Source organism: Stegodyphus dumicola, chromosome 1, assembly GCF_044657685.1.
Source record: "Stegodyphus dumicola isolate Sdum_Otavi_A_Nest chromosome 1, ASM4465768v1".
Taxonomy (NCBI): Eukaryota; Metazoa; Arthropoda; class Arachnida; order Araneae; family Eresidae; genus Stegodyphus; species Stegodyphus dumicola.
This window is the reverse complement of record NC_140768.1, coordinates 272,838,228-272,855,032: the sequence shown is the minus strand read 5'-3', so window position 1 is coordinate 272,855,032 and position 16,805 is coordinate 272,838,228. Positions and strand designations below refer to the sequence as shown.

At 31.9% G+C, this 16,805-nt stretch overlaps 2 protein-coding genes across 2 annotated transcripts in view; one reads left to right on the top strand and one right to left on the bottom strand.

The window, feature by feature from the left end:
- Positions 1–1,582: 1,582 nt before the first annotated feature.
- On the top strand, positions 1,583–6,862 carry LOC118189472 (queuine tRNA-ribosyltransferase accessory subunit 2). Its single transcript, XM_035360077.2, has one exon. It carries the CDS (start codon positions 2,016–2,018, stop codon positions 3,183–3,185), a length of 1,170 nt encoding a protein of 389 aa, XP_035215968.1. The 5' UTR covers positions 1,583–2,015; the 3' UTR covers positions 3,186–6,862.
- A 5,828-nt stretch (positions 6,863–12,690) lies between these two features.
- Acat1 (Acetyl-CoA acetyltransferase 1) overlaps positions 12,691–16,805 on the bottom strand; it is a 94,230-nt gene continuing 90,115 nt past the window's right edge. Inside the window, exon 13 of the mRNA XM_085806930.1 lies at positions 12,691–12,987. Within this exon, the coding sequence (XP_085663056.1) occupies positions 12,867–12,987 (121 nt within the window). The 3' untranslated portion in view covers positions 12,691–12,866. The remainder of the gene's footprint in view (positions 12,988–16,805) is intronic.

Here is a 16,805-nt window from a genome sequence, read left to right as displayed (position 1 = left end):
GGTTTGCAGTAAATGCTGCCAAATGAACACATAACTGAAATATTTGCTGATATTAAGAAAAATATTAATTTGTTCAGCTAGACATTTAGCACCAATGCTCATCCAATAACAACAACAAAATTGTAAATTTGTTCACAGAATGTAATAAGAAATTTGTGTAAATAAGTACATAAGCAACAACAAAAGGCACATCAATATCACTGCCACACCATACAATTACGTTTGAATAAGAAAACAGAGTTATGCGCACAGCATTGAAAGAATACCTTTGAAGTACACCATATTCATTTCTTATCCTGAATCGAGCAGAACCATGTAATTATTTAATCTGCAACTACATTTTGAAATTTAATAATACACACAAATTATATACATTTAATACACATTTTGTACCGAAATTAAATAATTACAAATATAGTTTTTACTAACCTATACATGCAGAAATTCAGGGAAAAAAGATCGCATTTACCAGTTTGCTTTAAAAAAATGAATTAACATAAATAATTACAATTGAAAACCTATTCATTTAAGCAAATAATGGATTATAAATTTTAATTTTACTTTACAATCAAGAATGAGAATAGCCACATCACACCCACACCACGCTGCATACAAGGCAAGAGAACATTAACTGGGCTGAATAACAAAACAACCATCACAGCAAAAGCTACTGCTTCTTGCTGCAATTTTTAATTTCGCTACAAATAACAGAATAATACTAGAATTGCTTACAATAAGTGTACATAGAATGTTAGGCTTTTGGTATTAATATTACACTCTCTAGCTCGGCTGAAGTTAATATGTTAATGTTTCTGGCTAAGCATGTTCAACTAGATGCATTATTAAAGCTGATTTCCAATAACGTCTGGAAAGTTGAGCGCAGATAACCAAAATATTTGCTCAGCCAGATATTTAACATTACTATTAATACGATATCAAAGAGAACATGAAAAAATGAGTATATTTGTTCAAAAGAACACAGAAATACAAGAATATATTACATTTCGCAGTATTTAAAGAAAAATGGGTGAATAAGTACATAAACGACACGAATTTTTTTTCTTCCTTTTAACTGCACACACAAACCAATAAACTATATACAATTCATAAATAATTTTGTATTCAAAGTTAATTAAATATTTACAAAATCAAAAATAATTCTTACCTATACATTCAGCAGAAAACGAATTATGCCTATAATTGCGGTCTGTGCAAGAAAAAAAATAATGATTAAAATTAATCAAAAAGACAATTAAATTTAAAAAATACTATTCATTTAAGTGGAAAAAGCATTAGAATTTTAATTTATTTGAATTTCAACTTAAAATTTGGAACAATAGATAACACTTGTATACTCACCACTACAACATCCCACCACGTTCGAGAACAAAATGGCGCTCGATTCGCATGGCACATTGGACAAAGAATCTGTAAGAATCTGAAGATCTCCTTAGAGATTCTTTGCATTGGAGGCATGTTCATGCGCAGATGGTCTCTGCGCAACCAGTCGTACATTTAGCATTTTTACCATGTTTGAGCTAGCCGTCCGACGTCGTACGGGTAGACACTTCCCCGTTGACACAAGTCTTTCTATCGATGGGAAAAGGAGACTCTAGGCCATCCGAAAAAGCGGCGACCTTCTTTCTAAGTCCTGTTAAAATGCTGGTACCTGAGCTGATTGAGCGCATGCGCGAACGTAGGTGGTGTGAATCAAAGCTGCTTGACTTACATACAGCTTTGGTGTGAATAGCCGCACCGTCCGTGCGATTAGTCAATGCGGATTTTAACACCGTTATACGAAATGGCGGCAAACCTGCTTAGCTAACTCTTCAATCAGATAAAGCATATCTCCATCCAATGACAGCGTTGTGTCGCTATCTGTTAATCTTTTTTTCGTAACGATTCTTAATTCCTTTCTTTGTATCTGTTGTAATTCTTGTAATTTTTCAGCTTGCTAATTAATTAAGAAAATAAACTGTAACTGTAGTAGTAAAAAGTCGTGCTAAAATTGAAACATGAAATTTGTTGAAAGTGTAAATAATAATATCGGGCGAATCGGAGTGTTATCAGAATTTCCAAAGCCATGGAGCTCGGAAACTTTCAAGACTCCCATGCTTTATGCGTTCACACGAGCAGGTACTGTACCACATTTGACATTTAACACTTTGAAAAGATTGGAAATCCAGAATATGTTTGTATTGCAAACTTTACCCACAACTGTAGAATTTAAAGATGCAGTTGGAACTCAAGGTAAGGGTCTAAGTGCATTTATAGGACTTCCTGAGTATCCATTTCATCTATCAGTTCAAGATCCAGGAACTATAACTCCACACGGTTACAATGTTAGAAATGGTGTTTCTGTTTGGTGCCATGGTGGGAAAAAAATGTTATCAGTTGTAGAATACATGAAGATCGTTAAAGAATTTCGACCAGCGTCCTACCAAGCTTTGTGTGACAGTGACACTCCTGAAAACTGCTCAAAGAAACGTTTGAATAAATCTGTCGATCATTCTTTAATATTTTTAGATGAATGTTTAAAAGAGCATGCTAATTGTGAAGAATTAAAAAATACTGCTATTTTTGGTACTATTCAAGGAGGTTATGATATGTTTTTTCGGAAAAAATCGGCTCGAGAAACATCATTAAGATCAGTTGATGGGTTTGTTATAGATGGTTTTCATATAAATGGGCCAGATGTTCAAAATATTGACTTTTCCAAAATAAAACCTATCCTTCAAGAAATTGTGAGCATACTGCCAAAGGATAAACCCAGAATATTACATGGTACATTTGGACCTGAAGCTATGCTAGAAGCTGTTAAGTGTGGAATTGACATATTTGATTCATCGTATTCTTTTGTATTAACTGAAGCAGGAGAAGCATCAGTATATCCTTTGACAATAATTGATGAATATTACAAAGAAGAGACAAACTATTTTATCTCAAAAAGACCAAAATGTTCTTCAAAAATTTGCTTGAAAGAAGATAGCTATAAAAGTGATTTTTTCCCTATTTTAAAAAGTTGTGAGTGTTACACATGTTTGCATTACACTCGTGCATATATACATCATCTTCTGGTTACTTCAGAACTTTTAGCCCAGATTCTTTTAATGATACATAATCAATACCATTTATCTGAATTTTTTAAATTGGTAAGAAACACTATTAAAAATAAGAAAATATAAATGTTTTGAGTGTGTAATAAAATATTTTTTTAATCCTTTATGAAATGAGACAAAATATTTTTAATTACTTTTAAAAATATAAGAGTTTCTTAAATTTTTAGAAGCTTTAAGAAACTCTTAAATAAATAAATTACTTTAATTTTGTATTTTTTAAAAGTTCCATAATGATCATGATTATTAAAAGATGGACACGTTATGCCCCACTGTCAAGAAAAATGATCTGTATTTACACAAAATAAACACCTGTATAATATTATCTATGTATGTCAATATTAGATATTCATTTTAGAACATTTAATTAAATGTTTTTAAATACATACTGATCATTTAAATATACTATTTTTAATTTATAAGTATAAAACAGTTTTAAATTTTTTTAAAAAAATTAAAAGTTGTATTTCATTTTTATTGAACTTCAATAAAATTTACTAGCTATAAATTAATGCTGTAATTTTAAAAACATGAAATATTGGGAGCCAAAAAGAGCGAGATTCAAAATTAAAGAATCTTATATATATTCAAATTAACTTAAAACATCATTAAATAATTTAAATATATATTGGCATCTAAAATTATCTTCATATGCTCAAAAACACTGATTTCTCAAAAGTAGTTGATTAAAAGTTAATGAATATGTTTGAGGTAATATCTAATATTATAACAAACTGAAGACTTGGATGTAGTTACAAATGAAATAAACAAAACTACTGAATATGTGATAATGAAATTTAAAAAAAAAAAAAAAAAAAAAATATCAAAAACATGAGACTTTTGTTGCTTATATGAAATGTTTTCTCATTAACTCACATGAACTTGCTGCATGATTTCATATTCTTAGTTAATTATTTGGTGAATTACATCAAGCAATTCAGATCTGTAGGAAGAGAAATTCAACACGTAGCAGCACAAAGATATCACTGTGATATCTTTGAAAGATTGCAAAGTATCTCGAAAGTTCTAGATAAGTAATTAAGGTATAACTTAATTTATTTGCTCAATGCCTTCAATGTTAAGAAATTCACTAAACAAGTTTCTCTGAAAAGATAGTGTCATTCTTAAAAAAAAAAAAAAAAAAAAATCTATATGCAAGTCTGAAATTCTTATTATTAACTTGCAAGATACACCATTATCTAAGCAGACACTGATCTTATATAAGAAAGAGAGCATTTATCCATCTTAACCGGAATATTGCTACACAAAGCCAAAGTAACAAGACAGAATTGCATAAACTTGGTATCCATGTACACATCGACCTATTTTCACTTAAAAAAAATCCCAGAATTGCACAAACTTGGCATTGCACACTCCCTTGAGTTTATCTATGTACACATCGACCTATGTTCACTTAAAAAATCAAAGGAGTGTCACGGTTAAAAAATCAGTCAAGGTTAGAGACAACCAATCAGATGAAAGTTCTGCTTCTGAAGCCTCACGTGATCCCAATCTGAGCAATAATCGATTAGTGTTTGGCATTCAAGTCTTTGTAGTTAATGAAAATGGTAACCTAGCTAGGTGGGTTTCCTGGAATTTTGCGGGTTCTAAGAATTTTCCCTTTCGATGTCAAGTCCCGCGTAGCCGAAACAATGTAATTGTGACTTTACAAATTTACCAGTCATGCAACTGATTATGTCATAATAGGGTTTCCATAACATTCAACTACTCAGGCTACCATAAATGAAACAACTTCGCAATAATACAAGGGGCACCCCTCTCTCTACTCTAACCGCAATATAAAGTCTTTTTAAGATATTATAAATGAGCGGTAAATTATTTTTATACATATTATTAATATCTCATTACTCATTTCAGTATTTAATATGTTCTTTTTCAATGTATTTCAGGTGTTTTGTTTTTTAAATACCCTACCTGAAACAAATTTTATGTTGCAGATTTTCTGTTTTTTAATACAACCATATAATAATTCCATTGCTTAATTCATTATTATTTGATAAATTTGCATGCATAAGACAGTACTCATATGATGTGTAGAGGGAAGTGAAAGATCAAAATGTCAGTTAAAAAATATATAGATATAAAATGTTTGTTTGTTTTTCAAAAGCAAGTAATTAATGTTAAGAAATTAGAATGAGTTAATTGGTTTTTAATAGCTGCACTACCAGATATAATTGAAATAGAATTTACATCATTTAATGCAAATATTGCATATCAGTATATAATTTAAAGTATGATATATTATTTTAAGATTTTTTACGGTTTTTATTTTACTAAAATTTCGTACTTTTTTTAACCAGTGTGATTTTAAACCTGAGTGGCCCGAAACTCTAATGCTAAAAACATTTCTTATGATAAAATGGTATTTTCTTGATTAAAATTAAAAAATGACCCTCTAATTTAAACAAAGCCTCCCTTTCTTCCAATATACATTACAAAGTCCAAGATCTAGAATGATCTAAAATACAGAACTCATAGCAACCTCCAACGAATTTTTTTTAGGATTGTTTTTGGAGGGAGGTAGGCTGTACACATGCACATTTGATATTTTTTCCCTCATAATAAAAACATGCGAAAAGTCCCGATTCTTAATCTCACCTCGGCACTAAATAAAATACTTCATTATTGAGGAAATAATCATTTTAGCATAAAATTGTGTGATAATAATTTGACTCCATAGCTGCTTATATGGTAGCTTCATAGCTGCGTGTGCGATCAATAATTTGACTCCGTAGCTGCTTGGCATACATCTCAAACCTTCCACATAGAAACATCTTTGATTTTATCCCTACTAATATTAATCTAACGAATCATTATTACATTTTGCTTTCATCACCGTATGTTTATCAATGCATGACAACTTGAGTGATGACTCATGCAGCAATGCCTAAACAAGTTTTTTATATTAGTGACTGAATAACAAAGAGTATTATCCGATTACAGATTTAAGTTAGATGCGTTAAAATGTATACGAGGAAAGATTTAACAAAAATTTCGTTCCATATGCTAAAAATACATTTTGTTAATGATACTCGCAAGCAAAAATATTAAATATGTAGTGCTATTTGAATTAAGAATAACTGATAAAGCCAGAACCGGCGCCACAACTCACATGGTGGCAGAATTTAGGGTAGAAGAGGAGGTAACAGAAGTTTTTTATTCGCAATGATAATGCCCCAATCACCAATCAATTAACAGACAGTGAAATCTGTAGTATGGTTCTAGATCCAGAAAATACCGCTACCGAGGGTGAAGATAGTGCCAGAGAGGTTATTGAAAAAAAAAAAAAAAAAAATTTGGATTGACAAGTTAGTCGGAATTCTCGACGCAGCAGTTACACGACTTGAACAATGGAACTAACTGAACAAGAAATTATATGTCTATAAAATTAAAATGAAAGTATTAGCACAAAAAAGAAAGCAATTTAAACAACTTACATTGAAATAAATTAAGGTATAATAACATGCGGAACAAGTATTAATTTTGAAGTAAAACAACAAAAATCAGCATTATATTTTAATTTTCTGTAAAAATTTGAAAATATAACACATTGAGATTGGATTAGCTTTCTCTTTAAATGCGCTGTGAATTTCGTTCTGTTTAACGTATTTGCGCTCTACTGATTATTATTGGCTGATATTGTGAACACTTGCACGAATATCTCTGAGGAAAATTTCAATGTTTTCTTATATTTCTTGTGATAAGAATAAATTTTATTAACCTTTTATCAGACTTGGATTCAATCTATTACGAACCTGTACGCACGCAACAATATTTTTACATTGTCAGAATGAATTAGTGTATGTATTTTCCTATTTTTCTACAAATACTTCCAACATGAAATATTCAAACTGTTGCTATAAAACTAGAATTTTTTTTTGGTATTTGCATGTTATCGTAACCATATTAATAGAAATAACTAGGGTCGATCTTTACATTATGGTAACTTGGCATTTTTTTGGCGAAAATTTGGCGACCAACTCTCCTACGGCAACCCTCTATTTTTTTTTTCCCGCCGCCATTTTGTCTTCACGAAGTAAAGACATGTTTCTTTTCTTTTTATCTACTGAACACTTCTTCCAACAATCTACTAGCCGAATTACACTTATGCTAGAAATTTTATCTAACAAAAGTGCTTAATCATAACAAATATTCACTGCAAAATTGGGAAAAAGTGCACAATACCCGTTTCCTTACGGGTTTTTCAAAATAACACATACACATAAACCATGTACACGCCGACTTATTTTACTTAAAAAAAATCCCAGAATTACACAAAAATGGCATTGCGCACACTCTTCACTATATCCATGTACACTGCTTTTTTCTCATAAAATAGAAAAATTTCACGAAAATACATGACAATTTTCTGAATCTTTAAACCCAGTAAAAAGAACATATATGAAATTACCTGATCGCGAAAAAGTATATACCCTTTCCAGATATGAACATTTCCACATATAAAATAAATAAAATATCCAAAAACTTTTACCTCTAAATCATCTATTATATTATACACGTCACCAACGAATTCATACCGCAAGCATTACAAATACTTAGTGTCAAATATTTAAATTATTTCCATGCACGTCTACTTCAATTTATTTCAATTTTCAATTCAATTTTCAATAAACGTATTCAACTTTAATTTTCAATAAACGTATACCAAATTCCTACAAACATAAAATTCACAAAATAACTATCATTTAATTAAAATATCACTAAACCATGTACACGTCGACTTATTTTTTCTTAAAAAAACATCCCAGAATTAAACAAAAATGGCATTGCGCACACTCTTCACTATATCCACGTACACTGCTTTTTTCTCATAAATTAGAAAAATTTCACGAAAATGCATAACAATTTTCTGAATCTTTAAACCCGGTAAAAAGTACATATATGAAATTACCTGATCGCGAAAAAGTATATACCCTTTCCAAATATGAAGATTTCCCCGTATAAAATAAATAAAATATCCAAAAACTTTTACCTCTACATTATCTATTATATTACAAACGTCACTAACTAATTCAGACCGCAAACATTACAAATGGTTACAAATACTTAGTGTCAAATATTTAAATTATTTCCATGCACGTTTACGCAAATTACTTTACTTCCACCTTACATTTAGAACAATGCATAAAAATAATATCCTCAAATAATTAAAAATACTAACTTACCTATTCTTCTTCAGAATCTTGATTATGTGTCCAATAAACTTTTCTTATTTCTGTTTCAGGATCTTTAAAATCATACTTATAGTTCACAGCAAGGTACCAAAGGTACCAGGTAAAATAAATAACTTAATAAAACATCTTTACTTCTATCTCGCACAACCTTAAAGAAACACTTATTACTACCCCTTTCAATCGCACTAAATACCCATTTCGAATTCACTTTAGTTAGGGCCATGGGATCCAAAAATTAACGAACACTGTTTCACACAACACAGAATAAAGCCAAATACAAAATTGCCAGATTTTTTCCCGATTTCCCCCCTTTTCCGATTAAAGAACCGTAATTCGTCCATTAATATCACATGACATATCCCATGATCTCTCATTTCCCTCACACAAAATAATGCGTAATCGGAACTGAGTACTACTCACATTATTACCAAAGTCGCAGGTAGTAACCTTTATCGCCTCCAAAATGTCGCTACCAGTTACCATATTCTAAAGATCAGCCATCACTAGATTTTTAAATGTGCCAAACTCTGGCAATCATGCACATTATATTCCTTCAGTCAAGCAATGTCAGCATTTTCGTAAGAGTTCTTTTTCTTGTATTCCAATGGTTTTTTATAAACAAATTGTGATATTTTTTTGCCCTCAATTGAATTCTAAAATATACATTTGTGAATTTGCCAGCTGTGGAAGAAACTGTAGTAAAATTTTTGGAGGAATAGAGAATTTTGCCATAAAATGTCTAAAAGCAACAACAAGGAGATATGTTTGGCTTGGTATTGCTGGGTTTCTGCAATTCTGATTTTTTTTCTAAGTGAAAATAGATGGCTTTGTCCTTGGGAAGAGGAGTAGCGCAAGAAACAGAAAGATTTTGGAGAAGAAGAACGTTTTATTTTTTTAATATATCATGCAATCTTCAATTAATAATTAGTATTTGCATTTTTAATTGCTAACGTTAGTTTTCTTTCCATATGTTGATAATGTCTGCCGACTTACAATAAGTAAGTAGTTTGGGAATCTTTCTCAAAATATTAGCGAAAACCACCAACTTCCACCTGATAAGTAACTTTTTCCTTTTCATCTGTAAAAAATTGTCAAGTTGGTTGTGTTAATATGTAAATACTGTTCTTTCATCTAACTTTTTCTTGTACTTATGTACTTTCATGACTACCACTAATATACAGGTCCTGTTCACTTAAGACGAATTTATTTTCGTACTTAATAATGCATGCATGAACTATAAAAATGCTTTTAATAAAGAACAAATTTATCATACAAATTTTTTTTTTATAAATTTATATTCATATATAGTCTAGGTAACTTTTATAATCAAATTTACAGCCAGTATTATCTTTCGTAATGCATTTTATTGCCTAGAACATTATAATTTTAATTAATCATTATTTCATAATTATTTAAGATTTAACCCTTTTGGGATGGGCGTCCCATATAAGCATTCCCTAAGAACGTCTCTTAGAGCCGGGCGACCCATCCACGCATCGGTAAAGATCACGTTCAGAGGACGGGTGATGCGTATATGCATTTTAAGGTGGAACGTTTTTCTGAAGGCCACTAGATGGCATCCTGTGTCCATTACTTTTGAAATGAACACAGTTTTAGGTTCCTGACCTTGAGTTTGATATATTCTGCTTGACTTTGGTATTTTACTCATCAGCTCTTGTGAGGGGGGAAGGAAAAGCGTAAACAGAGGTGAGCTCTTTAAATCCCTGCGTGCTAATGAAAACATTCCTGTGTCCGATTTATATCCAATTCTTTTTTTTATTCTATTTTTTTTCTTTACTTTTTAGAGGTTTACTTCTTTTAGGGTTAGTATGTGGTTTTATGGTTTATGTGACCTCGTTTTATGTGATAATACATTCTCTTTAATTCTATAAGCAGACGTAATTTCTTGTTCAGTTACAAGGTTCCGCTGTTCAAGTCCTATAATTGCTGTGTCGAGAATACCGACTAATTTGTCAATCGAAATTTTTCGTTTTCAATAACCTCTGTGTCACTTTCTTCACTATCGGAAGTGAATTATAATGACGAGGAATTTGATTTAAATCATATCAAAGACGGAGTACATCGAGATGAAATACTACATTTAGTAAGCAATTATAAGCCGAATATAAATAAAAACATCTGCCCTGAAGATGAAAATAGTGCTGACACATCAACTTTCAGTTCATTGCATGCCGCGATGTCCCCCCCCTTCCCGGCAGAGCAGCGTGAAATTGATAAACAGATTTCGGCATATGCTTTCGTTTTGTAGATCCTTTGGCAGCTCCAGAATCGGAAATTCTTTTTGACATAATCGAAAGTTCAAGCTTACTTTTTATAAAATTGCTCTAACAGTCTGAAAAAAATAATAAGCCGGATCCAATTAGAAGATTAAGGAACAACGCAATCTGCAACATTAACTGAAATAGATAATTAGATAATTTTAGCTTAGCTTATACCGTCCGTTATACATTAAACGCGCATGCGCAGAAAGTTTGTAGCTTTTTAGGTCCGGATTATAGATCATTCCAGATTATTTAGGTCCAGATTAAAGACTTTTGACTGCATATTGTAGCTATGCTTACTGTATTATGTATGTATCTCTTCTCATATATGCACACATTTTGTATTTTGTTTGACAGAACCAGTGTCAATTTAATATTTCAAATTGCTCAAACTTATCCATTATTTACCTGCCTTTTTATTCTTTTCCCCTTTTAAAATTTTCACCGAAGGAGTTACACCTACTTCTTGTTTATTCTTGCAATTGCTGTATGTCTCCCTTTCAGGATATTTGTCACCGGCTTGAAAAGCTTGCACCACATGCTTCCCCCATTAGCCGACTCTCTCGCAACACTATTTAAATTCTTATCTCATATTAACTTGTATCCTCATCACTTACCATATGTCCTTTCATATCCTTTTACATATGTCTTCATCCCTTTCATATTTTAATGTTAATACCTTTCTTAACTTTATTACCTTTTTATTATAATTTAACGACTTGCCTTAAAGTTAATTGTGACAAAATTTATTATGTAACTTATTACTTAAATCTCTTCATATAGCTCATTTTTTTTAAAATTTAAATTTAGAAATTTTCTTTGTGTTAAAGCTCATATAATTAGCAATTTTTAAATTTTGTTCGATAAAGGTAGGGCCTACGGCCCAGGTGTATACACCATTTCCCCGTGAAACAGAGACAAGTATCTTAAATTTTGCCAAATGGCAAGTTAGAGATAAAAACATTTTATTTTGAACAATGTTGCCACTTCTCACTTTCAAATTGCTGAGTTTGTTAAAAAATTGTTAAATTTGTACAAAATATGAAATAAATCAAAAACAAATTTGAAATTCCATATTTAGTCTTTGGGGTGCCCATGTTTGGGTGGAGGATTACATATACTTTTTTTTGTTTTAAATGTAATGCATCTTGATAACATGTGGTGGCAACAATATAAAAAGTGATTTGGACACAAAAGTGAGTCTCGAGACTAATAACACCTCTGGTATTAAAAAAAAAAGTGCTCAGTATATCATATAAAATTTAAAAATTTGTTAGCATAGGAATATACTTTTCCAAATAGAAAGGAAGATCAATAAGAATTATCGATTTATTTTAATAAATCACAGCATTAATTAAAAAAGTCAAAATCCTCATTAATTATTACAATGCATTTAGAAAAGCATAACAAATATCTCTTGAATGTTAAGCAGGCCCAGTGCTGGGCATTTTACCATGCTCAGTGCAATCTCTGCAGATCCTAAATTCTGCCACAATAAATTCTAAAAAATTTTGCCATCTGACACAGCTGCACCAATTTTCACACTAAGTCATAGATGCATGATTCTAATTTAAGAATTGAATCAAACAAAGTAGGCAATTGAAGCATGATGAATTTGATCACATAATTGACACATAATTGACACATTTTTAAAAATTCTTTAATCAGATAAGCGTGCCTTATAAATAAAACTATAAGAACCATCGATTTTAAATGTCATATAAAGAATGATTTTCATTAAAGTATCAAAATTTAGCATTTCTACAAATGCTAATTTGAAAACAATGTTTCTCAATTAACACTTTTTTATGTAAAATATATTTTTTAGAAATTCACGTTTTGAATGTGAATTTCTAAAATACATATTTTATGTTGAACATCATATGATTTCTATTATATGTTGAACATCTTTAACAATATTTGCACTTATCGTATATTTTTTAACAGATTTGGTTATGGATAGCATTTTACTACTATGCCTGTTTTACTTCATTCATTTTTTTAAACTACAGATGTTCATACCTATTTTGAGACGAAATGCACTATAAACCTACCTTTTTTAAAAATTGACTGCAATTTATAGAAAAAATATATATTTATTATACCATTAAAATATATAAATATATTGCAATGGCTTTCACATCATACAAAAATAACACGTCTTCCAAAATATATAATGTTCATAACTGCTCATACATGCTGCAGATAATAGAACAGAATAACAACACCACCAAAAAGCACAGATTTAAAAACTAGATTTTCTGTATAAGTATTGCAGATGCTCCTCCTCCTCCATTACAAATGGCTGCCATTCCATACTGTTTACTAGATAAAGCATGGACTAAATGAACAATAAGTCTAGCTCCAGACATCCTATGGAAATGAAAGAAAATAAAATATTAGCCTTGTTTTATAATGTAATATTTAATTTTTTTTTTTTTTTTTTTTTTTTTTTTTTTTTTTTTTTTTACGATTTAATAATAAATACAGTACAAAGTCCAAGATCTAAACATCAAATATGCAGAATGTTCTAAAATTCTAATATCAAAGAAACAAATGACCTATTTTTTTAGGCAGTTTTTTTTGTATGCTTTATGCATGCACTTTAAATATTTTTACCCCCTGGCCCAATAATAAAACATGCGAAGAGTCTCTATTCTTAATGTGTTTTTGGTACTGAATAAAACTGAATAAAATATCTTGTTATTGAAGAAACAATCATTTTGGCATAAATCTGTGTGATCAATAATTTGGCTCCATAGCTGCGTATCTGCTTGGCACACATCTCAAATCGAAACATTCTACCTAGGAACATTGTTGATGTTACACCTACTAATATTTTATATCTCTGCCACCAACATGATGAATCATTATTTATTATATTTTGGTTTCATCACGTATGTTTATCAACACATGACAACTTGAGTAATGGCTCATAACAAAAATATGGCAACCTTTTATGCTGGCTTTATGTTTGGCGATGATTATAGATTTAAGTTAAATGAGCTAAGAAATGTTAACAAGGAAAAATTTTTAAAAATTTATTTCCTTATGCTAAAAAACATATTTTGTTAATGACACTCATAGGCCAAAAGATTACATTGAGTGCTACTTGAATTAAGAATAACTGATTTGTTATTCACATGAGCCCAAAACCAGCACCAGAGCTCGCATGGTCACACCAGGCAGCAGAATTTAGGGCAGACAGAACTTTTGGAATTTAGAGAAAGCATTGGGATCTAAAATTTAGGGGCGGCAAAAATTTAGAACTTAGATAGGCACTTAATAGCAGAATTTAGGACCGAAGAGACCTATCAGGTGGTAAGTTATCTAGCGCTGGCCCTTGATAAGCCTTAAATATATGTAGTAGGGAAGTTGAAGATGCTAAATAACAGTTCCAACTTTGTTTTCCACACCACAGAACATTTAATAAAGATAATCAGAAAAGGTACAAATTAGATTAAATACAAGTGCCGTTTGATACAAAGAGGATTATGTATAGCTTTTACCAGTCTTATCACATAACCGATTAGTGCCTACTCGCATTTGCTGATGTATTAAACAGTACAGTCCAATTTACCACCTTCGCGTGGAAAACTACAGTTCCTTATTCTACACCTTCACGTGCAGCTCACCACCTTCGCGTGGGATAGCACAAGAGTCTCTCTGTCTATGTCATACTCATCTTTCACCTCGCTGCTGGCGCATCGGTGAGGCCCTCTGGTGGTTGTGTCGCACTTACGGATACTACAGTTCGGCCTTCCTGACGCTTTTTTGTCCTCGAAAACACGGATCAGCAACACTGGAACATCAAGACAGCACCTGAAAATAAATTTAAAAAAAAAACAAAAGAAAAGGAAAAAAAAAACAAAAAGAAAAGTGCGGAAGAACCACACATGGTTTTATATAGTAGAAGTCCACGGCTTCATGAGATCAGCTGCTGTAGTGGTACATCCAGGACCTTCATGGTGTCCCACTTTTTCCACCTGGTAATGATCTTTGCCTTTCCTCGCTGTTACACGATATGGACCGAAGAACTTTGGCCTTAACTTTAGACCACCTCCATATTGCGTTCTTTGTATGGCAACTAAGTCGTTCACATTGTATACTTGTGCCTCTTTCCTCTTTTTGTTGTATGTTTTTCTATTCTCTTCCTGAATTTTTAGAATGTTTTTTCTTGCTTCTTCTCTCATATCTTCTCGATCTTTCATCATAGTATTTCTTTCTTCTTCTTCAAGAATTTCCATAATCTTTAAGTCCTCTCGATTTCTCATTTTAACACCAGTGAGAAGCTCAAATGGAGAACTCTTTGTGCTTCTGCTCTTAGTGCTGTTTAAGATCCTTTGTACATCGCCAACATATTTGTACCACTTGGTTGGATCATCTATGGATAATTTAGATAGGACTGGAATCAGAGTGAGATGAATTCTTTCCACTTGTCCATTTCCTCTAGGAACGCCTGTAGTTGTAAATATGTGCTGGATCTTCTCTTGATTGCAGTAATCTTCAAAGTCTTTAGAGGTAAACGCCGTACCTTTGTCACTTATAATTCTCAAAGGATTACCGAAAGTTAATTGTTGCAGTTTCAGCTTCTGCAATGCCTCTTGAGCTGATGTAGACTTTACTGGATAGAGCCATACGAACTTTGTGAATGCATCAACCACGGTTAAGATGTGATTGTAGTTCTTATTTGTCGAAGGTAATGGTCCTATAAAATCGATATGAAAAGTGCTCAAAGGGATACTATCTTTTGGTATGGGATTGAGCAATCCTTCGCTCTTACCTCGTTTTCTGTCGCACAAAATACATTCTACACAATTTGAAATAACTTGCTCAATTCGTTTTCTAAGGTTAGGAATATAAAAGTCGTTTTTTAGCAGATCTTCTGTTTTAGACACTGCGAAATGTCCCTTGTTATGGATACTACGTATGATTTCTAGCTCTAATGCTTCGGGTACCACAAGTAACTCATGAGCTCTGTCAAACTTGTATAATATTCCATTTTTCACTAGAAAATCTTTCTTTAGTCCTTGCTCGAATAAGGATTTTAGCAACTGGAGACGCTCATCACTTCTTTGCGCAGCTGCAATTTTGGCTGTAATTTCTCCCTGAGAACAAGTAACCATCATGACCGCGTTTCTACTTAAGGAATCCACATGCTTCATTTGTTGCCTAGATCTGTGAACAATTTCGTAGTCAAATTCTTCTAGAAGTAACGCCCATCTCGCCACTTTAGGAGTTAGATCTTTCTTAAACATGGTCTTCTGGAAAGCATCGCAATCCGTAACTATCCTGACCTTAGATCCTAAAAGGTAATTCCTGAATTTCTTTAGAGCTTCTACTATAGCTAAAACTTCAAGCTCATAACTAGATAGCTTCTCTTGTTGGAGACTCGTTTTTTTACTCATGAAGTAAATGGGGTGTAACTGTCCATCATCTGACTTTTGTAGCAATACAGCGCCGAAACCATGACTGCTTGCGTCTGTATGCAATTCTAATGGTGCTCCTTGTTTAAAAATATGAAGAACCGGACTTGTGGATAAAAGTTCTTTCAATTTATTAAATGCATCTTTTTGTTCAGGCCCAAATTTGAATTCTGCTCCGTTACGAAGAAGATCACTTAATGGTTTCACTATTTTTGAATAATTGGCAATAAATTTCCTAAAATACCCAGTAAGGCCCAAGAAACTTTGAATCTGCTTAAGGTTTTTGGGTTCCGGGAAATTTTGAACAGCCCTGGTTTTTTCAGTAGAGGGGCGAATTGTACCATCCTCAATAACATACCCGAGAAATTCTATTTTTCTTTTCAAAAATTGGCATTTCTTAAAATTAATCTCCAAACCATATTCTTTGGCTACTTCTAAAACGTGTTTCAACTTTTCTAAGCCTTCTTTCTCATTTCGTGCTGGAATAATAAAATCGTCCATGTAAGTAACAACAGTGTCATCCCGAATTAAATCTCTAAACACATTATAAATAAATCTTTGAAACACACTAGGGGACGTGCACAAACCAAAAGGTGCTTTTAGAAATTCGTACAAGCCTGAATGAGTAATAAATGCCAAATATTTAGTGCAGTTTTCCTCAACTGGAACATGAAAAAAACCATTCTTTAAGTCTAATGTCGAAAAAACCCTTGCTTCACCCAAACGATCTAAAACTTCTTCTACTTGTGCCATAGGAAAAGAATC